Source organism: Cydia fagiglandana, chromosome 18, assembly GCF_963556715.1.
Source record: "Cydia fagiglandana chromosome 18, ilCydFagi1.1, whole genome shotgun sequence".
NCBI lineage: Eukaryota > Metazoa > Arthropoda > Insecta > Lepidoptera > Tortricidae > Cydia > Cydia fagiglandana.
Genome location: NC_085949.1, coordinates 6538215 through 6562766, shown reverse-complemented (window position 1 = coordinate 6562766; position 24552 = coordinate 6538215). Strand labels below are relative to the sequence as shown.

General features: G+C 38.7%; 2 protein-coding genes and 6 non-coding genes across 12 annotated transcripts in view; 6 read left to right on the top strand and 2 right to left on the bottom strand.

Moving 5' to 3' along the window:
• Window positions 1-256: 256 nt before the first annotated feature.
• LOC134673317 (chromosome-associated kinesin KIF4-like) lies at window positions 257-4683 on the top strand. Of its 5 annotated transcripts, XM_063531287.1 has the most exons (6): window positions 257-620; window positions 1543-1589; window positions 1660-1767; window positions 2630-2720; window positions 2906-2972; window positions 4540-4683. In XM_063531287.1, exons 1-5 carry the CDS (start codon window positions 318-320, stop codon window positions 2915-2917), a joined length of 561 nt encoding a protein of 186 aa, XP_063387357.1. In that variant the 5' UTR covers window positions 257-317; the 3' UTR covers window positions 2918-2972; window positions 4540-4683. The 5 variants fall into 5 exon arrangements, 3 of the variants coding, with proteins under 3 accessions (XP_063387357.1, XP_063387359.1, XP_063387356.1); XM_063531289.1 differs by lacking the exon at window positions 1660-1767; XM_063531286.1 differs by lacking the exon at window positions 2630-2720 and having other exon boundaries at window positions 1660-1900.
• A 720-nt stretch (window positions 4684-5403) lies between these two features.
• Window positions 5404-5522, bottom strand: LOC134673689 (5S ribosomal RNA). The gene has a single exon (XR_010099499.1). It is a non-coding gene; the product is annotated as a 5S ribosomal RNA (ribosomal RNA).
• Window positions 5523-9879: 4357 nt separating this feature from the next.
• Window positions 9880-9998, bottom strand: LOC134673695 (5S ribosomal RNA). The gene has a single exon (XR_010099504.1). It is a non-coding gene; the product is annotated as a 5S ribosomal RNA (ribosomal RNA).
• Window positions 9999-12614: 2616 nt separating this feature from the next.
• LOC134673694 (5S ribosomal RNA) lies at window positions 12615-12733 on the top strand. Its single transcript, XR_010099503.1, has one exon. It is a non-coding gene; the product is annotated as a 5S ribosomal RNA (ribosomal RNA).
• A 576-nt stretch (window positions 12734-13309) lies between these two features.
• Window positions 13310-13428, top strand: LOC134673692 (5S ribosomal RNA). Its single transcript, XR_010099502.1, has one exon. It is a non-coding gene; the product is annotated as a 5S ribosomal RNA (ribosomal RNA).
• A 367-nt stretch (window positions 13429-13795) lies between these two features.
• LOC134673691 (5S ribosomal RNA) lies at window positions 13796-13914 on the top strand. Its single transcript, XR_010099501.1, has one exon. It is a non-coding gene; the product is annotated as a 5S ribosomal RNA (ribosomal RNA).
• A 493-nt stretch (window positions 13915-14407) lies between these two features.
• On the top strand, window positions 14408-14526 carry LOC134673687 (5S ribosomal RNA). Its single transcript, XR_010099497.1, has one exon. It is a non-coding gene; the product is annotated as a 5S ribosomal RNA (ribosomal RNA).
• A 6926-nt stretch (window positions 14527-21452) lies between these two features.
• LOC134673595 (putative epidermal cell surface receptor) overlaps window positions 21453-24552 on the top strand; it is an 86787-nt gene continuing 83687 nt past the window's right edge. Inside the window, exon 1 of the mRNA XM_063531595.1 lies at window positions 21453-21698. The gene's annotated coding sequence lies outside the window, so the exon portion shown is untranslated. The remainder of the gene's footprint in view (window positions 21699-24552) is intronic.

The following is a 24552-nucleotide window of genomic DNA, read 5'->3' as shown; positions in this document are numbered from 1 at the left end:
ACACGGTTAGTAAAGTACAGTGTAAGGGACAAGCGAGATAGCGGCGGCACCACGCACTGCACCTGCCGCGGCAGCTGCTCCACCAAGATGTGCGGCTGTGTGAAGGCTGGCAACGGGTGCGGGAGTGGCTGTCGGTGCCAGCCGGCGCTGTGCAAGAATAAGAAGCTTTCTTCTACTAATGCGTCGGATAGCGAGGAGAAGGAGAACACGGTTAGTAAAGTACAGTGTAAGGGACAAGCGAGATAGCGGCGGCACCACGCACTGCACCTGCCGCGGCAGCTGCTCCACCAAGATGGGCGGCTGTGTGAAGGCTGGCAATGGGTGCGGGAGTGGCTGTCGGTGCCAGCCGGCGCTGTGCAAGAACAAGAAGCTTTCTTCTACTAATGCGTCGGATAGCGAGGAGAAGGAGAACACGGTTAGTAAAGTACAGTGTAAGGGACAAGCGAGATAGCGGCGGCACCACGCACTGCACCTGCCGCGGCAGCTGCTCCACCAAGATGTGCGGCTGTGTGAAGGCTGGCAACGGGTGCGGGAGTGGCTGTCGGTGCCAGCCGGCGCTGTGCAAGAACAAGAAGCTTTCTTCTACTAATGCGTCGGATAGCGAGGAGAAGGAGAACACGGTTAGTAAAGTACAGTGTAAGGGACAAGCGAGATAGCGGCGGCACCACGCACTGCACCTGCCGCGGCAGCTGCTCCACCAAGATGTGCGGCTGTGTGAAGGCTGGCAACGGGTGCGGGAGTGGCTGTCGGTGCCAGCCGGCGCTGTGCAAGAATAAGAAGCTTTCTTCTACTAATGCGTCGGATAGCGAGGAGAAGGAGAACACGGTTAGTAAAGTACAGTGTAAGGGACAAGCGAGATAGCGGCGGCACCACGCACTGCACCTGCCGCGGCAGCTGCTCCACCAAGATGTGCGGCTGTGTGAAGGCTGGCAACGGGTGCGGGAGTGGCTGTCGGTGCCAGCCGGCGCTATGCAAGAATAAGAAGCTTTCTTCTATAGCGAGGAGAAGGAGAACACGGTTAGTAAAATACAGTGTAAGGGACAAGCGAGATAGTCGAGACAGCACTTGCGAAAGAAGTTGCTTCAATAAGAGGTGTGGTTGTGTGAACGCCGAGAATGGCGTTATACAAGAACACGCAGCTTTCATCGACGAATGTGGTGGATAGTGTGGAAAAGGAAAAGGGTTAGTTAAATACCTTATACACAAACACAGATTTGACTGTGGAAGACATTGGCGGTACATGAGTTAGATTAAATAACGCTATTACCAGTTTCCGAGGTCCAATCGAAACCTTGAAAACTACCTCATTATATTTGGGCTTGTTAAAATTTTTTTGATGAGTATTAACACATTCAGGGCCAAGAACCCGACTGTCGGGTACACTTTTCGTAGCGACTACGCGCTCCATACGGCAAAACCGTGTCTACGCGCTACGAGCGTAACCCGTAGCACTTAGTGGCAATGAATGTGTTAAAATTAGAGGCAATAAAATTTAGTGTAACATTTTTGACAATAACTAACTATATTCTATTATTTTTACAGCCAACCAGTGTGCTGGACACAACACCGCCCTCATACTTCGGCACCAAGTAAGTATCATTCATGCAACCCTTTCCCACTCCACCATCGCAAAACTAACCCTAATCATTTCCCGCCTAGCTTACGCCCGACTAGCCCAGAGTCAACCCTCCAGCTCACGCCTATCAAACAGAGAGAACGGCCGCTGACGAACAGAAGTCTACGAAGCAACCAGACACAGAAATGGATGTTCGCATTGCTAGTATACAACACTTGTGTGGCGCCTATGTCTTCATACTGCGCCAACAATATAGTACAATACGGGATGGACGTGGCCAAATATAATGTGCTTGCGAACGTAGTAAAACTACTGATGCGGGAGGTTACATTAATAATTATGAGTTTTGGGGACTATGCTCTTACTGATAGATAAATACAAAGACGGATTTTCTGTGTACTTGACAAAAATAATTTCGTTTTTGTTTATAATGTCTGAACAGAGGCGAATTTAAGTGGCAACACTGACCGAAACCACAATAAATAATAGTACTAGATACATCAGAAAGGTTCACTGTCTATCAAAACGCGTATATTACGACAGATATGACCGCTAGGTGGCGCAAGCGCGAGCAGGCTACTATGGCTAGACACCAAAATTGGTGTGGCCGCATCTACTTGTAGTGACGCGACGAAATCGCGGAGTGAGCCACGCCTGCCAAAACGCCCCTTTCATTGGTCAAGCGCGAGTCTAAAGCCGTTTTATAACTATAACCACTTTAAAAGATGGGGTCTAGGTATATACAGTAACGTCTACTAAACATTATGACTTGCAAGCTATCATCCAAAACCTAAATAATTAAAAATGTCAATCGCAAGCCAACTGTTTTGCAGCAATAATTTGGCTAACACAGCTTGTATAAAGGCACTAAGCTTTAACAGCGTATGCCTCCACTTTCAATCTTTTGCGACATTGTAGGAATCACAACGTAAACATAGTGTTGAGAAGGTTAAAACTATTCGATGTTAAATATATTTAAAAACAAGCTAGTATTATATATTGTCGAGTGCACAGAACACCAAATTCATACACATATTTCTTTGCTTTTTAAAGGAGAAACGAGAAGTATTCATTTTACAAAAACTTGTCTGGGATTTGGCACATATTTAAAAAGAAGGATGGTGGCACCAAAAGTTTGCCCTCAGTAAGTGCATAGTTCTGCAAAGCATATTTGTAGTTAGCCTATAATATAGAGCTTAGACCTAGGTAGAGCTTTTAGAGTAGTTTAATCTGTAATTATTGCTATGCAGAACTATGTATCTTGATTTGTATTTTGTAGACTTACAATAAGTCATAATAATAAGCTTATCATGTCTTGTTTTTTTTCAGAAGTCACCCTAACCTAACGTTCGTAAAGAAAAGACAGAGGAGTTACTTTTTCTCTAACGACGAATAGGTAAGAAAGTACTAATTTGTTTGCATCATAGTAAATTGATTAGTTTAATCAAATCAGTAGATAAATTTGGTTAGTTTGGTTTGGTCTTAAAGTATTGTTTAATAAGTTTTTTTTTATTTACTGCAAAAAAAACCGGGCAAGTGCGAGTTCCGTACCATAATGCAAAAAAAGGCAAAAAAACGGTCACCCATCCAAGTACTGACCCTGCCCGACGTTGCTTAACTTCGGTCAAAAATCACGTTTGTTGTATGGGAGCCCCACTTAAATCCTTATTTTATTGTTTTTAGTATTTTTTGTTATAGCGGCAACAGAAATACATCATCTGTGAAAATTTCAACTGTCTCTGTCTAGCTATCACGGTTCGTGAGATACAGCCTGGTGACAGACCGACAGACGGACGGACGGACGGATAGCAGAGTCTTAGTAATAGGGTCCCGTTTTACCCTTCGGGTACGGAACCCTAAAAAAGGGATTCTCTTGTCGCTGTCTAAACTGAGACGCGTCACGACAAAGCGCATGAGTAATATGTTCAAATTTCGAGGCATTCATCAAAAGGTCAACTTTCGTAAGCGACGTGACGCGTATGAACAACTAACAGCAAAAATCTATAGGTTTACCGTTAATTTGCCTTATCCCAAATTTCAGACGTATAAAAATATATCACGTACACCGAATCGCAAAATTGCATAGCCACTTTATGAATGAATTCACTCATAAGTCATAATGTGTCCATGCAATTTTGTTGTTCGCTGTACCTGACGCTATCTTTCGTTACACAGACTGTAATAGGCTTCGTACCATCGTCAACATCGTTAACTGATATCTCGTCAACCTTATTGCAACGAGAGAAGGCCCATCAATGCTCAGTAAAACCCCATTTAGACAATTCAAGAACTTAGCGTATTTAGTCGATCGACTGAATTCATTGTACTCTGTCTTAGAGCATTTAATAACTGGAGTCGCCTTTAAGAGCTTACCCCTCTGCCGAAAAACTTGCACAATTGTGCAAACTTTTGTATGGACGGACATGGCTATTTGTACGTCACGTACAAATCATGTAGAAATAGCAATAGGTACATTTGACGTCCCCTCCCCGCAAAAATTCTGTTTCGTATAGAAAATGACAGCCATGACGTCTGCAGTTACTAAATGCTCTAAGTACTTTGTAGTTGGCAATGTATCGAATATTGCATGCAAGTTCTTGAAGCGTCTAAATGGGGACTTTACTGAGCATTGATAAACCTTATTTCGGGTTATTCGCGGATGGTCTAGAACGCAAAATGACTAAAATGACGCTTCCGCGGGGCTCCTATTCTGTGCTGTTTGGCCTTCGGCCATTTGAAGATACCTAACGAACCTAACGTACCTATGTAAAATGTGGTGATATAAAAAGTGGGCATTTTGCGTTATAGACCGTTTGCGATGTAGACTAATAGCGATATAGACAAAATTACTGTAGTCATTTTGCGTTCTAGACCGTCCGCGATTGACCCCTTATTTCGTTGCAATAAGATTATTATTGCGTTTTGTTCGTTCAAATTATTCACATGTAAATTTTCTGTTCCAGACTGACTTAATCCGCTGGATGCCGCATAGTATTTATAATCTATATCCTTAATGTGTTTAAATGTTTACGCCTTTACAAATTTACTTATACGCTCCGCCGAAAATTACGATGTTGCATTGAATTATGAAAATTAGGAGGTTATAACGAAATAAATTCGTATTTATTACGTAGTTTTGTTTCATTTTTAGATTGCATGTTAATTTGGGTGTTGAGGTTTTTGCATGTACATTCGTCATCGCTATTTAATTACTTAGGCGGACTACTTGCTTTTAGTGGCACTAATAAATAGTTAAATTTAAATGTATTAGTGCGTTAATCAAATCTTATGGTGAGTCTGACCACGCTAAGATTTCATGCAAAATGCCGAGTAGTCAAATATGGCGCTCCTATCTTAGACAGCCGCATAAGAAAAAGTCTAAAATAGACCAGTTGAATTTGAACCTGTAGTGTAGGAAAGAGTTGATTTTGCTTTCTTTGAAAATTGAATGGTGGTATAAGCATTAGCGACGAATGCGCACAGCGTAGAGAAACTGTCAACTGTCATGATCACGAGAGACTGTTCATACTATTTGGCAGCTGCCAACTGTCAGACAGTTAGTTTGTGTTTCTTACCCGCCAGTGCGGCGCCACAGTTACGAAATTCAATCAGAGTATATTATTGTATTAGATACCGCAAACACAAGGCGCCTAAAACAAATTCAGAGTGATTTTTAATGTTTATTGATTATCATCTCTATGGCCTTAGATATTATTAGATGTATAATGAACTGGCCGGCACGCGTCTACTTAGCGCGTGCCAAACAGATAAGACAGCTGGTTAGGGCAACGAACAGAGGAGAACGAGAAACCAAAATAAAAGCAAAAAGGCAACGACACGAGGTGTTCCCAGGCGGTCACCCATCCAAGTACTGACCTCGCCCGACGTTGCTTAACTTCGGTGATCGGACGAGAACCGGTGTATTCAACGTGGTATGGACGTTGGCGATCAAGAGTGCAAAATTTTTGATCTAAACATTACCGGAACATGAAAGTTCATTGTGTAAGGTTGAATTTAAAAAAAAATAGTTATTTGTTTTACAAGGGGGCAAAGTTGTTGTTTAACCGCTCGTGCTAATATTGATACCCGAGCAAGCGAAAGATTCCCTATCAGTTTTTGAATTGCAATGTAAGCCTTTCCGAACTGGTGTGGTGAAAATGATTTTGTATAATCATAAACAATCACCTTATGATTCTCAAGGATCGATACAATCAAAGATTGGTTACAAATAATCAGCGAAACATTAAAATAAAAGTAAGTTTAATATGGGAGCACATCTTGGTACTAAAAAATAAATAACAACCTGTTACATGTTCGAGCGCCATTGGTAACGTTTGTTCAAATAATCTATAGTTCGTTTTTTTTAGTACTTATTAGAAACTAGCTGTGCCCGCGGCTCCGCCCGCGTGGAATTCGATCTGTGTCAGTAAGCGGCTAATTTCTAATCCTAATTTCTCTCCCTCTCCCCTGGAGGCGGAACTTGAAGTATAGTTGACAGATGGATATGCTAGAGGACTGCAGTCCAGATACAATATTTTACAATTAGGTACCACAAAATAAAACTACAATCCAAAATCAATAGTTTTGCGATATAAAAAAAAATCGATATAAAAACGCAATTTGATAGACATTTGTACATTTTTACTTTTAGTATGGAAATCAGTCACATCATTTTATCACGAAAATCAACAGTACTACAGCAGTAACGTTGCAACAGAGTAATGCTGCCGCAGTCGCCATAATTATAAAGTCATTGAAAACGCGAGCGAAGCGAGCGCGAAAATTTTTCGATATAAAAACGCAATTTGATAGATAGTTGTAAATTTTTACTTTTAGTATGGAAATCGGTCACATCATTTTATCTCGAAAATTGACAGTGCTGCAGCAGTAACGTTGCAATAGAGTAATGCTGCTGCAGTCGCCACACATCAGAAAGTTGTTGAAAACGCGAGCAGGCGTGTCTGACTCCGCGATTTCGTCGCTTTGCTACAGGTAGCTAAAAGTACATCCGTTCGGCCCCCATTTTGGGGTTTGCCATAAGCCGCGCGTGGCGCTGTCGCCACCTAGCGGCCATATCTGTGCTGATCGTAACAGACGCGTTTTGTTAGAGAGTGAGTCTTGAAGTACTTAGTACAATTATTGATTCTGTGACGCGAGCGAAGCGAGCGCGAAAATTTTTCGATATAAAAACGCAATTTGATAGACAGTTGTATATTTTTACGTGTAGTATGGAAATCGGTCACATCATTTTATCACGAAAATCGACAGTGCTACAGCAGTAACGTTGCAACAGAGTAATGCTGTTGTAGTCGCCATACATTAGAAAGTGATTGAAACCGCGAGCGAAGCGAGCGCGAAAATTTTTCGATATAAAAACGCAATTTGATAGATAAGTAGTTGTGCATTTTTACTTTTAGTATGGAAATCAGTCACATCATTTTATCACGAAAATCGACAGTGCTACAGCAGTAACGTTTAACAGAGTGAGAGTGACATTCCATTTCCAACTGCAGCTGCAATACTGTTAATTTTACTATGGAAACGCGTCGCTGTCATTGTCAATTGCCATAGAAAATGAACAGTATTGCAGCTGCAGTTGGAAATGGAATGTCACTTTAATGCTGCTGCAGTCGCCACCCGAATGTCACTTTTATCGTAACTTATAATGTTATTGTAAACGCGAGCGAAGCGAGCGCGAAAATTTATCGATATAAAAAACGCAATTTGATAGACAGTTATACATTATTTTTTACTTTTAGTCCCAACCAGGCGCGAATCCAGGATTTCATACAGAGAAGGGACGGGACAGTTTTCTATCAGCCTAGCTTCGCATAGGGCTCGACATTTAAGGGTCTCAGCGAGGTTGTTTTCATACAGAAAAGATGCAAGAAAGCAGAGCTTTGAATTGACCAAGTGAATTGAATTGGCGAAGTGTGAGCAAGGCAGAAGGCCCAGCTGCGAAAGAGGAAAGCTTGGATTTGGATCCACGCCCAAGTGTAATTAAGGGAGAAGATCAACTTTGCCATATTATGTGTAGAGTTAAAGGTGACTCAGCTCAGGTAAGAAAGCACATCAAATTGTATGAAAGCATCTCATAACAATCAGTCAGATTCATATAATATGTATTCTCATTTCTTTTATTGATTTTAATTTCTTTTCCTTTTGTAAGATTTGATATGTTTTCTGAAAGAGCTACGTATTTGTGATTTCATGTACATATATGTTTATTTTTTATATCAAATTCTATAAAGTTATGTACTCACTGAGTATAATTGCATGAATTCTATAGTAATTTAAATTGTATTTTTCTTAATTACTCGTAATGCATGTTAATTATAAGATGTAATAATGTTTTGGAAAGATGTGTCCCGCCGAGTTTGTTGCCGGTCCCATATTGGGATACCCTCCTCCAATTGAGGGGGGATTTAAATCTTCTCGGGGCAGAGGTGTACGGTTGGAGCCGGTAAAGGTTTATTTGACGTTCATAAGCGCATTGTAATATGCCTACTTGAATAAACTATTATTTATCTTATCTTATCTTTATAAGGCAGAAGACCTCGCGTGAGACCTTACGCCGAACTGCAAAGGAGTGGCTTGAAATCGAATCTATGCATGTAATCACGACTCTTCTACTGCTCGCTCTTTGGCTTCACTCGAAAGCGCTACTTCATAGGATGCTTTTAGTTTTCGGCTTTCACGGGGCCCCTTATAACACTTTGACAGTTAGGTCTCAGGATCGCGGCTAAGGAGCAACTCGGCTTGGCCGACAAATCTGGCGTGCAAGAGAGCAAAATTCGCTATAAAATCGGTAACCTATGTCGAAAAAATCGGCTGGCCGCAAGCCCGAAAGCAAGATTTTTTTCCATGACTTTAAGGGCCTCCGCGTAAGGTCAAATCGAAAGCCTACGTTGGAGATGTTCTTACGTACCCTCACTCTCTTACTTGATCCCTATATACGGCCCTTCGTTATTAGATGGGTACTTGTATGTACACGTATAAAAGTTTCATGTAGGTACCTACTCCACGACGACTGCAGTGCTAATGCAGCCTGCGCTTTTTTTGGCCTACGGTTTTGGTGCCATAAGCAAGTGCTTATTTTGCTTAAAAGGGTTAATCTGGCACTGCAAATGACAGAGGTCAATGTTTTTTTTTCAAAGTACCCACCTTCGTGGTCATTATTATTAAGTGCTTAAAGTAGGCGATACCTATGAATATAGATTTGATATGGGTGCAATAATTACGATTCATGATAGAGAAAATTAATAATTTTAAATAACTATGCAATTATACGCGTGTTGATATGTGTGTTTATTTTACCTCTACGTAACTATGTAAACTAATTTTTAGTTTTCTTGATTACTTAATGTTTACTCAGTTCCCCAAAAGATGGCACTGTGCAATGAGGGGCAATTAATTTACCGTCGTTTAATTTTGTTGTATTATTAATTTATTAAATCAACATAATTATTCCATTATTTTTGTTGATATATCCGTACTCCCTTTCTAAACTTAGAGTTAATTTGGCAAAATCTTTCCTCGGTGGCTTATTCATGTCACAATGTATTAAATTCAGCGCCATCTGTTAGTTTACCAGGATACTCAATAGTTGTAGCACAACTATTGAGCAATAGTTGAAAAGAGTTTGCCCCTCTTTCCTAAGTAGCGCCATAAGATTCAGGGGCAAACTTAAGTCAATCGAGTGTTGTGGCTACCCCCCCTTTTAGGGGTTGAATTTTTATAGCCTATAACCTGGCCGGGGATTTTCTCGACAGATTAGTAAAGTTTTCATCAAAATCCGTTCAGCCGTTTTCACGTGATGCGCGTTCAAATAAACAGACAAACAGATAAACAGACAAACAGATAAACAGACAAACAGATAAACAGATAAACAGACAAAAATTCTAAAAACTGTTGGAACGTGTTCTGTTATCGATTCTAAGTATCCCCAGCCAACTTTTTTTCAAATATCTTCCAAGTACAGACTTTCGACCGTCTTCAGCTTTATTATATGTATAGATAGATATATAGATTAGATAGATAGATAGAAGATAGATAGATATATAGATAGATAGATAGATAGATAGATAAGGATTTTGAATTGAAAAACACATTTTGAAAATAAGTCATGGCAAATATGTAACAATTATGAATCTAATACGATCATTTATATTCTTCTGATTTCATAAGTACTAGTTTTTGATTTTTAATAAGCCATGTCAAGATCGCTTACCTTCTCGCAAGTTATTTCTAATGCTAAAAAAACGAACTATAGATTCGAAAAGAGCGAAGCTGAAAAAGCAAAAAGCCAACGACACGAGGTGTTCCCAGGCGGTCACCCATCCAAGTACTGACCTCGCCCGACGTTGCTTAACTTCGGTGATCGGACGAGAACCGGTGTATTCAACGTGGTATGGACGTTGGCAAGTAAGCGTTTGAAATTGCTGATCGCTTGGTTCTACATCTACATATGTGACGTTCCACGGGAAAAGGTACCTTATGAGGGTTTCTAGTTTCGGAGATATGAAATGTTTTGTAAAGAGGTGAAAAAATGCTCAATTTTTTTTATTGTGTGATCTGAAACCTTAATGCGTAACGTTTGTTTACCTGTTTTTATTTTTGTTATAAGTTAGTTATAAGCCTAGTAATGTCGTCTCAGAGTTTAGTCGAAAAGGTACCTTATGGAAAAAAGATTGAAAATTCCCAAAAAAACTAGTCAATACGGGAAAAGAAGTTTGGTAGAGAACTGTATTAGCATTCTGCAAAACTAATTTGATAATTTCAGTTCTGGTTGGGGCGCCCAGCAAATATTATAACCGTACATCGACCGACATTACAAATCCAAGTAGCCTGCTATTATACCAAAGTTACTCTCGTCAAGTCTTTCTTAACTAGAATAATCTTCATTTGGTTTGGTCGCATGCAATAAATCAGCCATTGGTTTGCTGAAAAATGCCAATACCCGACGCATTACCTTATGGAATATCTGAGGTCATTGAACCTCAATGCCGCTTGTCTTCAATGGCAACCAAAATATATTATTGATAAGTAATAGACTATTTATACCATCTTTACCCCAAAATATTATTAGTTTATCCTAACTGTTCCTTCATCATCATGCCTCATCATGTAACTTAACCACAAGGTACCTTTTCATTACATACAAATTATTGGTCTTTTTTAAGATTATTATGACGAAGAACTAATTAAATTTGTGGCAGTTTAATGTAAATTAATATTTTCTATTCATAAAAGATAAACTTCAATGTGATTGATGTTTTGTAGTGATGTATTATTAGATTTATTTCCATAAGGTACCTTTTCGTAAATGTATGGAGCAAATACTGTAATTGTTATGTAAGTTTAAAGTGGCATATAAAAAAAAATAAAAAATAAAATAAATAAATCATTTATTCAGGTGAAATAAACCCTATTTTACAGATGTTTTTCTTCTGCCAAACTGCAGGGCAGTTTGTTGGCAGAGGGAACTCCCTTAAACATAGATGGGTAGACTTAGCTAATTGCCTAATTAATTGTTAACTTATTTAGGTACATCTTATTGCTTATGCTGGTAACTTTAACTTAATTTTGTTTAATAAAAACCTTTTCATTTTACCTTTAAACATCCTAGCTGATTTACATTCCCTTATTTATTAGGGGTTAAATATAGTATTTAGTTGGGGTTTTAGGATTTATTTCATTTGAATGATAGAATTTCTTTCATATGTGCTCAGAAAAATTGATTGTTTGTTACATTAAAAGTAAAAATATTCAATTTTCTGATTTTATATGAAAAAGTCAGAAAATACATTTTCACCTCTAAATCGGTATTGCTTTTTGCTTAAACTGTCTTTCAGTGTCGTTTTCTAATAGATACAATTTAAATCTTGAGAGCTCATTGCAATCAATCGTGAAAATGAAATAAAACTTTATTTCCAAGAGATTGGTTAGTATACACATAAATCAGTCGATATCAAAGGTTTCTATTTGCATTACAGAGCAAGTCGCAACATTTTTTTAATCTCAGATATATAAGGTATTATTATTTGTAGTCAACTATGTAACTTACTTCAGGAACATAGTTTTCTAGGTGGCTAAACTTAAAACTTCACTATTGTAAAGTTGCTCATTTCACAACATTATTTTCAAAAAATCATATCTCTGTAACTACGCAACTTAGAAGGTTGATCTTTTGTGTTATCGATAGCTTATTTATTGTAGATTACTGGGGTATGCATAACTCCATACCCGCCATAAGGTACCTTTGCCCGTGGGACGTCACATATTATAATGATCCAATTGCATCAGCCACAGTTGGTAGTACCCATGTCATTATTTTTTCCAAACAGAAGTTATACGTGCCATTTTAGTACCGTTACTGCGTTCTTTATTTGCATATTTGACAACCGTATTTATTTAGGTCGACCGTAATTGATTAGCTTATTTTGTAATTACTAGAATGTAATCAAAATTATTGTGAAACATTATTTTTTCCGATTTTGAGTTCCGTGCCATCTAGCGGCATATATTGGTACTGCCAATAAACGAGGGAACTACTACTCTGATAAGTATGTACTCTGTGACAGAGATGGCGCTTTCGTGTACTGATTTTCATATTTTTAGTTTACATTGTCCAACATATTTTCAGTTATAAATCATTTTAAATATGTTTTTTTTTGTAATAGTTACGTCGACCAAATGTACACATTGATTAATATTAAATGCGAGTTTATACATTTGCTACTGAACGCTACTAGAAGTAGCAAACGTATGTAAGAGCCTTAGACTCGTGATGAGGGAATAATCCCTTTTTGTGACCTTAAATATTAAAATAATAACTATAAAACCTTACTGTTCTTGATACAAGTTTCTATACTTTTGATAACATGTTTGCAAAATACTCGGTTATCACTATCACACCAATGTTGATCCACAGGGCCACCGGTTAAGGTTGTAAGAACAAGACGTCTGCAGTGCGTATAACAACACAAGCTACTCAACTAGGTATCTCCTTGGTAACAACATTTTTGTCCAAATGGTCGCCAACGTCCATACCACGTTGAATACACCGGTTCTCGTCCGATCACCGAAGTTAAGCAACGTCGGGCGAGGTCAGTACTTGGATGGGTGACCGCCTGGGAACACCTCGTGTCGTTGGCTTTTTGCTTTTTTGGAGTTGCAGTTCTAAACCACTGCAGAATGCAGAGCGGGCTGTAATATAAGATTTCCATTTCGGTTGATTCTGCCATCTTGTGGACTCTGGAAGGGTATAACAAAAGATGTTCACTATATTTTTAATGTACTACTTAAAACTAAAGATGGCATGGCACCCAATATGTAGTAGGTACCTACGTGATAACTTGTGTTTGTTTAAATATTGTTTTATAATTGATAGATTTCAACGTCACTTCATGAAATTGCCAATATAACTCATAAAATATATTTTAAAGGGAAAAGAAGCGTTTCAGTAATGAATCTCGGCGCGATTCGGGAAATGAATTAAAGATTCACTAGATATGAAATAATATCTTTACTATGAAATAGTAAAGATAATATCTTTACTATTCATTTCCCGAATCGCGCCGTATGTCTTTAAATTGGTGACCCCGACGTGATCTCTCTACGTCATTATAATCGGGAGTTATTCGGGAAATGATTATGTGTCATCGTACGCTAGTGACGTCACGTACTCGTAAGCACTTACAGTTTTTGAACACAATTTTTGTCATAGTGATCGCCAACGTCCATACCACGTTGAATACACCGGTTCTCGTCCGATCACCGAAGTTAAGCAACGTCGGGCGAGGTCAGTACTTGGATGGGTGACCGCCTGGGAACACCTCGTGTCGTTGGCTTTTTGTTGTTTTATTTTTTTGCGGAATGCCGGTAGCAGTTATGTGTGTCACTAACTTTATTTTATTAGATAGCAATATAACACATCTATTTTAAAACTGGTAAAACGCGTGCCCTTCGCAATTCAATAAACACAATTCTGACAATAGAGTTTTTTTTGTGATAATATCATTACTTTTGCTACTTGCTTTTACTCATAAATTAATACCTGTTAATACTTTACGTGCCACTGGTGGTGAAGGTGACCCTTACGCACTGCCTGTACTTTAATAATTTGTAGTTTGTAGTTATTCAGGTACTGTCATACGCAGTGACGTCAGATAAAGTACTGTGATACAAGTTATGTAGAACTATTTTGATATGATGGTCGCCAACGTCCATACCACGTTGAATACACCGGTTCTCGTCCGATCACCGAAGTTAAGCAACGTCGGGCGAGGTCAGTACTTGGATGGGTGACCGCCTGGGAACACCTCGTGTCGTTGGCTTTTTGTTGTTTTATTTTTTGCGGAATGCCGGTAGCTAACTTTATTTTATTATTATTACTATTAGATAACAAATATATCACATCTATTTTAAAACTGGTAAGGATGGTATTCCATCTATCCAATATCTTTGTCCAAAATGATTATTTGCGTCTCTCATTAATTTGCTTAGTGAGAGAGTGAGACGCAATGCACATTGGACATAGAAATTGGACAGGTGGAATACCACCTTAAAACGCGTTCCCTTCGCAGACCGGGAATCACAATTCTGACAATAGAGTTTTTTTGTGATAATATCATTACTTTTTGCTTCTTGCTTTTACTCATATATTGATTTCTGTTTTTACTTTACGTGCAACTGGCGGTGATGGTGACCAACGCACTGCCTCTACTTTAATATTTTGTAGTTTGTAGTTATTCAGCTGCTGTCATACGCAGTGACGTCAGATACAGTACTGTGATACAAGTTATGTAGCACTATTTTGCTACTATGGTTGCCAACGTCCATACCACGTTGAATACACCGGTTCTCGTCCGATCACCGAAGTTAAGCAACGTCGGGCGAGGTCAGTACTTGGATGGGTGACCGCCTGGGAACACCTCGTGTCGTTGGCTTTTTGCCTTTTATGAAAATGGCGTCCAAATCTCAAATGTTTTGTATTTGGTTTTTTCCTTCCAAACTATTTTAGTACTACAAGGACTCAGAATGTTGAGTAAATCATCGTCATCATCATATCAGACCTGCTAGCATGACATGCGATTTCGCGGGCGACTCCATAGCCATACATCTTGCGCGACTTCAAGTATTTTTTTTATGATATAGGAGGCAAACGAGCAGACGGATCACCTGATGGTAAGCGATTACCGCCGCCCATGGACACCCGCAACACCAGAGGGGTTGCAAGCGCGTTGCCGGCCTTTAAGATGGGAGGACGCTCTTTTCTTGAAGGTTTGAAGGTCGTATCGGTCCGGAAATACCGCTGGCGACAGTTCATTCCCCAGTTTGGCTGTGCGAGGCAGGAAGTTTCTGGAGAAACGCACAGTTGAGGACTGCCAACCATCCAAGTGATGGAGATGGTAATGTTGTCGCGTAGGGCGATGGCGAAAAGAAGCGGCAGGGATTAATCCGAACAATTCCTCGGAGCACTCCCCGTTATACATGCGATAGAAAATGCAGAGCGAAGCCACATCTCTACGCAGCGCCAAGGAGTCAAGCCGTTCCGAAAGACGCAGGCAGTCGACAATTCGAGCCGCTCTTCGTTGGATGCGGTCCAGAGGGAGAAGCTGGTATTGGGGTGCCCCTGCCCACAGATGAGAGCAGTATTCCATGTGTGGGCGAACCTGCGCCTTATAAAGCTGTAGGCGCTGGGCCGGTGTGAAATACCGTCTCGATCTGTTGAGCACACCGAGCTTCTTGGAGGCTAATTTAGCCTTACCCTCTAGATGACCGCGGAACTGCCGGCCTAGCCAAGGTTACAATCGCTATCGCTTCGATAACGAAAAGCATTATGTCTCTCTATCACTCTTCCATATTAGTGCGACAGTGACAGTTGCGTTTCGATCGCTATGGAGCGTAAGCGATTGGCATCTTGGCTACGCGGCCTGGACTTCACTCGAAATGTCGACACCAAGGATTCCGATACTAGCTGCGGCACTCAGGGGAGTGGAGTGTCGGTGGGGGGGCGAGACGAGACGTGGACTTGCGCGCCAGAATGCAACTCATGCTAGACGCTCAAGTGAATGTTGTTAACTACTGGAAATAATAACGTTCAAATGGTTCAAAAGGTGTTCAGTTGGTTAATGGATGGATCGAGTTTAAATTCCTTAACAGACTACAATCATGAATGTTTACAAGCAACCATTTGGATTCATCTCAAAAATGTCACATGATTGTTTCCATATGCTTACGTATGGCTTACGTATTTTGCATTGGTTATCGGTTACTAAACAATTGTTGAAACATGGCATGTGGCATGGCATGTGCTTATGTTGTGGTTTACCGTGTACGTATAGTGTTTCAAGAATTGATCTTTACAAAGCTAACAATATTCTTTTAAAAGGAGTCCTGAGAATTTGATACGGTTTGCCATTTGTGACCATTCTGAGTAGGTATATGAAAACTGATCCGAATCTCATTTCGTCTTTAATTGTAATATTTTCGTTTCGTTAGTTAGATTTACTCGTCAAATACAATAGAGCACAAAAATGTATTATTGCACACCTCAATAAAAAGGCATTAGCCAGTTCTCGCTAAAAGGAGCTTTTACAGCTGACTTAAAATATTTAATATGATAATGATTCTGCATTCATATAGGTACCTACTTCTTTTAATTTCGCGGATAAAATACGAGTAGGTAATAAAAATATACTGTCTTCTTATCTAAGGTTGCCTCCAGAATCTCGCGAACTAAATTGACAGGTGAATGTGCACAAATGATACCACAGTTTGGCCATAGATACAACCAGTGAAACCTGTGTCGAAACGTCGGTAAATAAAGGTTATTGAATATAATTCGCGTTAGACCCGTCTATAATGTGAGTTAACATATAGATATTTTCAAAAAAGTTTGAATTAGAGAATATCGTGAGAATTCACCGCTAGCGGCGCTACTGTTGCGCGGTCAGTTAAAATGTATCTTTAAGTAATTTAAATTATTTTACAAATGTTACTTGGTATTTCGAAAATTGTGCAATTTTATAGTAATAGATACAAGGATATTGGATAAACATATTGTAGGTAATTAAATAAATATTTTATTATATTTATTTTATTTTATTTCTTAGGAAAACTTACAGCTAGAGTAACAAGTTGTAGGTGATAACATAGAAACAGTGATTTTGGCTCAAAATACAAATAAGGCCGACCCAGACGGGGAAATAAAATAAGATTTCTCATTTTGTCTGGTGTGAACGTAAAAATGAAATCGCCTCGTTGATCCCTAATTTTTCGATTGTAAAGAAGACCAGTCCCTAAACTGGACATTCAAGTTGACAATTAGGTCAGAATTTAAATACAGTTACACCAAAAAAAGTCTGCAGCGATTTTAATAGTCCACGCAGTGCAAGTATTATTTTAAACGTCAAAATTCTATGAAATTATGACGTATTAAATAACAGTTGCACTGCGTGGGCTATCAAAATCGCTGCATACTTTTCTTGGTCTAACTTTAATTAACGATCAATCTCATCTACCGGTCACATTGTATAAAATTAAATAACCAATTTTAGATTTATGGCGATAACCGCGACCTCTTGATATAAACAACTTGCCCCCAAACTTGCATATAAATGCCAACAGGAGTGGTCATATCTCCATACAAACGTAATCGACTGTTTCCTCCGTGGGTTTTGATACTAGAGCAATGATTTTTTCAACACAGATTAATATTGTCAATACCTGCGTGTCGGACCGTTTTGATATTTTTGTTTTTTAAGGCGCTAGAGCCCTTCAAAAATGGCCAAAATGGCCTAATTGACTATGCCGCAATGAGAGGCGTGGTATTCAAAACTGATATCAATTAGCCAAAAAAGCAAAACGGTCCGACACAGATAATCTCAATCATTTAGATTTCCAAATTTGGTTACGATTGGATAAGTGTTGGAGGAGGAAACAGTCGAGTACGAAACCTCGATTTTAGAGATTTTTACGCAGGAATTTTCGCCTTGTCCTTATTGCACTAGTTTTAGGAGCCGCTTCCGTTAGCGAGATGGGTATATTTACCTAAAATATTTAAAACTCAGCTCCTGTTTCGTCTTTACATTGAAATTTGTCAGTTTCACATTCGCACCTCCTGATTTGATTGGTAACGTCTCAATCTCAATTTTACAATTGAAGTAACCACTTTTCTCGTCACATTCATACAAATTGAAATCGTTATAATTATCACATGGGTAGTAAGTGCATCTTACTTATCGATATCATTTTATCGACATATACCCCTGACTATTTTTTCTTTGCTATTCCTGCGGGCGCAGCACGGTTCCATTTTTATCGACTATCACTATGCGCGTCCCTTTCGCACTTACATACTTGTTAGAACGTGACAGGTATGGTGACAAGGGATAAAAACGCCACCGTGCTACGCCGCCTGGTATCATTTTAATTGTCAAACTCATGTCACTTTAGTTTGCGAGTTTCTGGAGGCAACTGTAGGTCCTTTTAAGAGTCTACCTCCTACCTCGCATGCTATAGTCCGTTTTTTTAGCATTAGAAAGAACCTTGCAGAAGTAAGCTTGTGGTTCCAAACCTGGCACTTTTAGCGGTAATAATTTGAAGTAAATTGTATGTATTGACCATGCTACATTAGATTATTCAGTACTTATTAAGTTATTAACAATTAAAGAGCCTGACAAAAACTGCACGCTTGCTTCTGTGGAGTTCTTTCTAATGCTAAAAAAAACGAACTATAGATAGGTTAGTGTCGAAGATGCTAGGTATTTTTAGGGTTCCATACCCAAAGGGTAAAAACTGGACCTTATTACTAAGACTCCACTGTCCGTCTGTCCGTCCGTCTGTCTGTCACCAGGCTGTATCTTATATGAACCGTGATAACTAGATGATGTATTTCTGTTGCCGCTGTAACAAAAAATACTAAAAACGAAATAAAATAAATATTTATGTGGGGCTCCCAAACAAAATACGTAACTTTTTTGCCGTTATTTGCGTAATGAAATGAAAATGAAATGAAAACATTTATTTTCAGGCAACTATTGGCCCATAGATAAATACCTTAAAACTAGCATACATATTAATACAAAATATATCTTAAAACTAAAAACACAATTATGGCTGCGATGCAGTTCGCAACCCCGTAGTGTCAGGGAGCCGGCCGCGGAACCGCCGGAACTTGACACCCTTCGGCCAAAACTCCTCCTTGGTGAAGGTCGCTAGATGTTCAGTCGGAACGCTCAGCACAAAAGAATTAAAATTCACACTGTGTCGAGATTCCAACTTCACGACCCTCAGGATGAATCCGGACTTTACTCGTACATACTTCACGATTTCCTCGACCTTCGTAAGGTAGTGTAATCGGGACACATACAGCAGCGTCGTCGTAATGGTACGGAACCCTTCGTGCGCGAGTCTGACTCGCACTTGGCCGGTTTTATTTTTGGTTATCATAACGTTCTATATTTTTAGGTAGTCCTTAGAGCGGGATATTAATTAGGCACTTCTTGAATATATTATTTGTTATTTGACTTGTAATATACCTTCATATTGTATTGTATGAAATAGTGTCGATACTCAATTTCAATTATTTATTCATAAAATTTACATTTTATACGTGTATCTATGTGTGTGTATACATGTAATACGTGTATTTTATACGTGTATGTAATGTAATCCGTTTGGTTGGACCTTCAATATACTTATTGTTCTAAAGATGGTTTAATGTATTTATTTATTGATAAAAATGTTTAACATGACATTACAGTAATAACCAATGCGTCACGAAACTTAGCCTAACAACAATAATAATACTCATAACAGCAACAATCATAACAATGAATAGCAAACACATTATATTGGAACAGTTAATACTTTAATTCCGTGTTTTGCGTTAAACCACGTCAAACCTAATAATAACTTTTTTATTTCTTAAGCACGCTCTGATAATTGGATTGGCGAAAATAAAAAACGACACTAAAAGTAGAGTGACTTCATAATTCATACATAGTGCGCCTCCTAACATCTAACCATAGAGGTGGGCCATTGCCACTGCATGCTTGTAATAAACTGGTATGTATTTTCTAAGTGTAAGGAGAATTTATTTAAATATATTTTAGCTAGGTATCTTGTATGATCAAACGTAGTAATTCAAAGGGGGAAATGTAATATGTAAAAACAGGATTAAAATTAATGGCCTCCGGGTTTTATTATTTGGAACAGGTGCATATGACATGACGCCAAAGTATTATTTTCTTGCGTAAGCCTTCCTTCAATGATCACCTTAAATTTGCATATTATCTGATACTTTGACCATTTAGGAGGTCCTTCGAGCCGGATACCATTTCAACAGAATAAATCGAAGTTTCCCAACGATCAATAGGAATTCCGAGATGTGCATTCTATGTCACGCGTACAGTTTTTTTTGCGTCAGTCCTTTAAAAGTCCACCTTGACCGATTGCGAACATCCTGCCCAGCGTCATCGAACGCTATGTGAGTCAAACGAAAGCCCCAAACAATATTACCAACGGTTCTCGCACAGATGTCGATGGCAAAGTTGACTTTAACCAGCGGTATGTATGTCACAGACGTCTCAGTATATATGAAAGTAAGAAGGAGAGTGTCATATTCGTACGTACATAGGATGATGATTAGTCGTGACATCACAGTGAGAATTCTGTGCATAGAACTTATTATTTAATCTGTGCTTTAACTCAATATTTCATGCTTTGCTATGGAAATAGAAGTAGGTAGCTAAGAATCTTAAAAGGTGTATGTCTATGAAAGACTGTGGTTCTGCAAAATTTGTCCTAACACAATTGTATTTTTTACAAATCCGAGCTAGAGTCAGTAAAATATCACAAAATCTTCTAAATACCGCTAAGTTCTGTAAATTCTGAGAAATAGCAACACTTGAAATACAATGGACGCTGAGAGGAACTATAAAACAATTAAGTAGAGTCTATGGTTTAGTTCTGTTTACGGTGTTTAACGCTATTCAATCTGCTCCATTCCTGTGTTATTTTCTTGCTTCTTGGAGATAGTAAGTTGTATTTATAGACAGGTTTTTTTAGGGAATGACAGAGTGATGTTTAAATTAAAGGGACAGACTAAAAAATCCTGGATATTGTACCTATGTGTTAAATATTAAAAAGTTTGCTATAAGATTATGTTGTTCCGATTGCTCATATTTTTCTCTGCGATCTACAATCAAACTATTCAGGGAAACCGGGGGTCAATAGAAACATAGGTCATTTAAAACAAGTTCAATAACTCCCAAACGGACGATGGCAATCATGGGGTTCCAAAGAAGAAAAGGTGCCGATATCTTGCATTGACCTTAACCACAGTAAGGGGGTAACTAATATAGCTCTAGTTGGAATAGACTAGATAATTTACATGATAACTGCAGTCCCAACAAATACATAAATATATGCACTCAAAGACTGTGGTAAAAAAAAAGCCAAACATACCTACCTACTTGCTGAAATCGGATCTCTACAGCACGCTTTAGCAGCTCTATGTATAAGACTACACTCCTACACTGATTCTTCTTTCGCCCGTCCTCTCATCTTGCTTTAACAGCAGTGGGGAGACACTCCTGACTTCGGTCGAACTCGGCTCCGTTCGGCTCAGCATTGCTCCGAGCAATTATTAGGGTTGGCACCTTGACTTCCTTGTGCGTGCACGACCACAGATAAGATAATGACTTGAATTTTGACAACCCTAAATAGCCGAAAGGATAGTGCTATATATTAGAAAGAGATAGCATGATTGGACTCTGAATCGCTGTCTAACTTCGGGTTTGTAGGAAGTGTCCTTTCTGTACGGTAGTACTATTATTTCATCTGTGCTTTAACCTCTTTCTCACCTTCCAATCGAGTACTCATAGTACCGCTCACACCTGCGTTTCGCCACGAGTCGAGGAAAGGCTCGCTTTCGATGTTTACGGGGAGAAATCTCTGCCCGAGACCGGTCGCGCCAGTCTCGCGGCCCGCGCCGTCCTCGCACCACGCATACCGCCGCGGCCAACCTTCCCCGAATTTCCCCCCCTATTCCCGGTAGTGAAGTGTTTTGTTTGTGAGTGAACCAGGATTTTTAAAGTGTGTTTTTGCTCGGGTACGTTCAATTTTGTTTTGTTTTTAGGGACGCCACCGGCATCTAACCTGATTCTCGTGAAGCTAAGTTTAATTGACCCGTGTTAAAGGTTTGTGGATGGACCGTGTTTGAGTTATGTTGCGAGACTTGCGAGTTAGGGAGCCGTTAGTTTGAAAGGTTTTGGTAAAAAACTTCGGGCGATGCGAGCCGCGGTGTAATAGAGTTCAACGCTTCACTTTGCCCCAATATTACAAGTACATGCCACAAGCAAGACATTATACAAACAAACGTCACCAATAGGTAGGTATGCTGTATTATTTTGGCGTATTTGAATTCATTTTGATCGTTTTCCAATGCATGCGTAGGTCTTATAATATTTGTAGTAATGTAGGTAACTCTACCTTAGAACATAGTAAGATACCATGAAGATATTAAGTTACGAGATAGTTACTGACTGCTTATTTAATTTTACTTGTTTACTCTTAAATTAAGGTATCAAAATTATGTTATCAGAGTGTATAATGTTTATGTGTATGTATATATTTTTATACAAAGTTATTATCAACCTTCACTAGTTGGAGAGGCACTAAAAGAGAGAGATATGTACTGTAATAATTTATTACGATATTTACGATATAGGTACAGTCAGCCAAGAAAGTGGTCTACCACTTTTCGACTCTATCATCTGAGTGATAGAGTCGAAAAGTTGTAGACCACTTCCTTGGCTGACCGTACATATAATATTATTGCCCCCTCTTACTCTTGACCGTATGTTGGTGCAATTACCTCCTTAATATATAAACAAACTAGCTACATAAAAATTACAGCTACATAAAGTTGTACATAACATTTTTGTTATGATTTAGTGGCAAGTATTTAGCAAGGTTGTCTCAAAGACATAGGTAGGTATATATTTTTAGAAAAAAGACCCGCATGTTGTTTACTTCTGCTTTTAAATTTCATGATTAATAGGTACCTACAAAAAATATATTTTTGATTAAAAAAGGTAAGACTTAAAGACTAAGAAACATTAATCAACTTGCTTCGAGAGATACTTATAACCACTTTCAGTTCAAATCCACATAAATCCATAAATTATTATGAAGATATTGAGGATTCTAAAAGGCTTAGGCCATTTAGCAACTACGGTTATTACTTGAGAAGTCTCGAGACTTCTGAACACTGCCTTTCTCAATTTATAATCTGACGTCAGCGTACTCAAACAGCACACGTTTGGGATGTTCCATTTAAAACATAATAATTATGGTCCAAGCGGACCACGCAAAAGATATGACATAGGTATTATAGAGCAACGAAATCCTACTTTTTAATGTGCCCAACAATATCCTTATTACTATATAACAGCAGATCAGAACCTGACAATTGTTCATCAGTAGAGGCTACAATGGCAGGCTGACCCTCCGTCTATTATTCCTGAATAATCACTAGTCTCATTGTTAAATTAGTGCAAAACCTGGTTATAACCCGACTAACCACGCCCCGGACTTAATGTCTGCTGCATCTCAAATATTAAGAGGAGAGTCTGACTGCTTCGACTTGATGGCGAAGACGACTACCTTATTTGTGCTCGACAACTACTTATGTGGTCGTAGCCATCGCCTCCTAGCGAATGAAATATGAAACCTCTCACACAACAGCACACCAGTACTCTCCATTTCTCCAATCGTCCGCTCCCGGACACTTCTCAAAAATTTCTTAGTTTTTGCACCTGACTGCGACTTTTTTGCCGACAAACATAATAAACTTTATAAGGAGTTTTTACTTTTTTGTGAATCAACATAGTCATAATCACTGTAGTTTAAATTTTATCATATTTATCATATCATTATTACTATAGCTTTACTATAACATTATTTAATTTTACAGTGCATTAGCGCTAGCTATAATGCTGTAAAATTGTCTCTAAATAGTTAAATAACAAATAGTTTACCAACTGCGTTACTTTCTAGGCATTGATTTCATCTCGACTGTCTTTACAGCTATACAGTATGTATCAGAACGAAAGGCAAAGAAAGAGACCCATTAATGTTTAGGTTATACTGAGCAACTTTTACTATGGGACCAACACCGAAAACGTGGAAATAAATTGGATGTTTCATACATTTTGCTGGTCTGATGTTGAAATTTCCTATGGGAGAGTCAAATTTTTTTCCCGATTTTGGGGTTGGTCCCATAGTAAAAGTTGCTCAGTATTACCTAAACATTAAGGGGTCTCTTTCTTGGCATTTCGTTCTGATACGTACCATATTTTCAATAAATCCAATAATACTTACTTGCCTTAACTAAAAGAAAGTCTATCTGGTTTATGTTTCTTAGAAAAAAGCAGTCCATTGCGTGTCTAGTGTCAGGCTAGGTGCTGATTCTTTTTTGCCGATCATGAAACGATCTCGAAGCTTTGAAATCCGTGGCTTTTTCCACGCATGTCCTGCTCCATTCTTTTCAAATAAGACACGACGACTAGACGATGATTACACGACCGACGACGAGGTGTAGACGATGACAAGGAGGAGGAAGGAAGGAAGGAAGAAGGATTATAAAGACGGCTAAGAGGATGGACTTTGATGGACTTTCTTACAAATATCATGTACCAACTTTTGTAACTCCTTATTTTGCACATAAATTAGTATGAATTATGACAAAATTTTTACTTCATTGGCATTATACATATTACTTGTTAATACTTAAGTAGTTAACTACGACAACACCAAGATTCGATGATTGATAATTGTTGAAATCTAACTTGGTACTTACGGTACATAAATAATTGGTAAGTACACATTTTAATTTGCGTTTTGGAATTAGCAAAGAAACGTTGCGAATTTAAAATATTTTCTGTCTGATATTTGACAGTCAA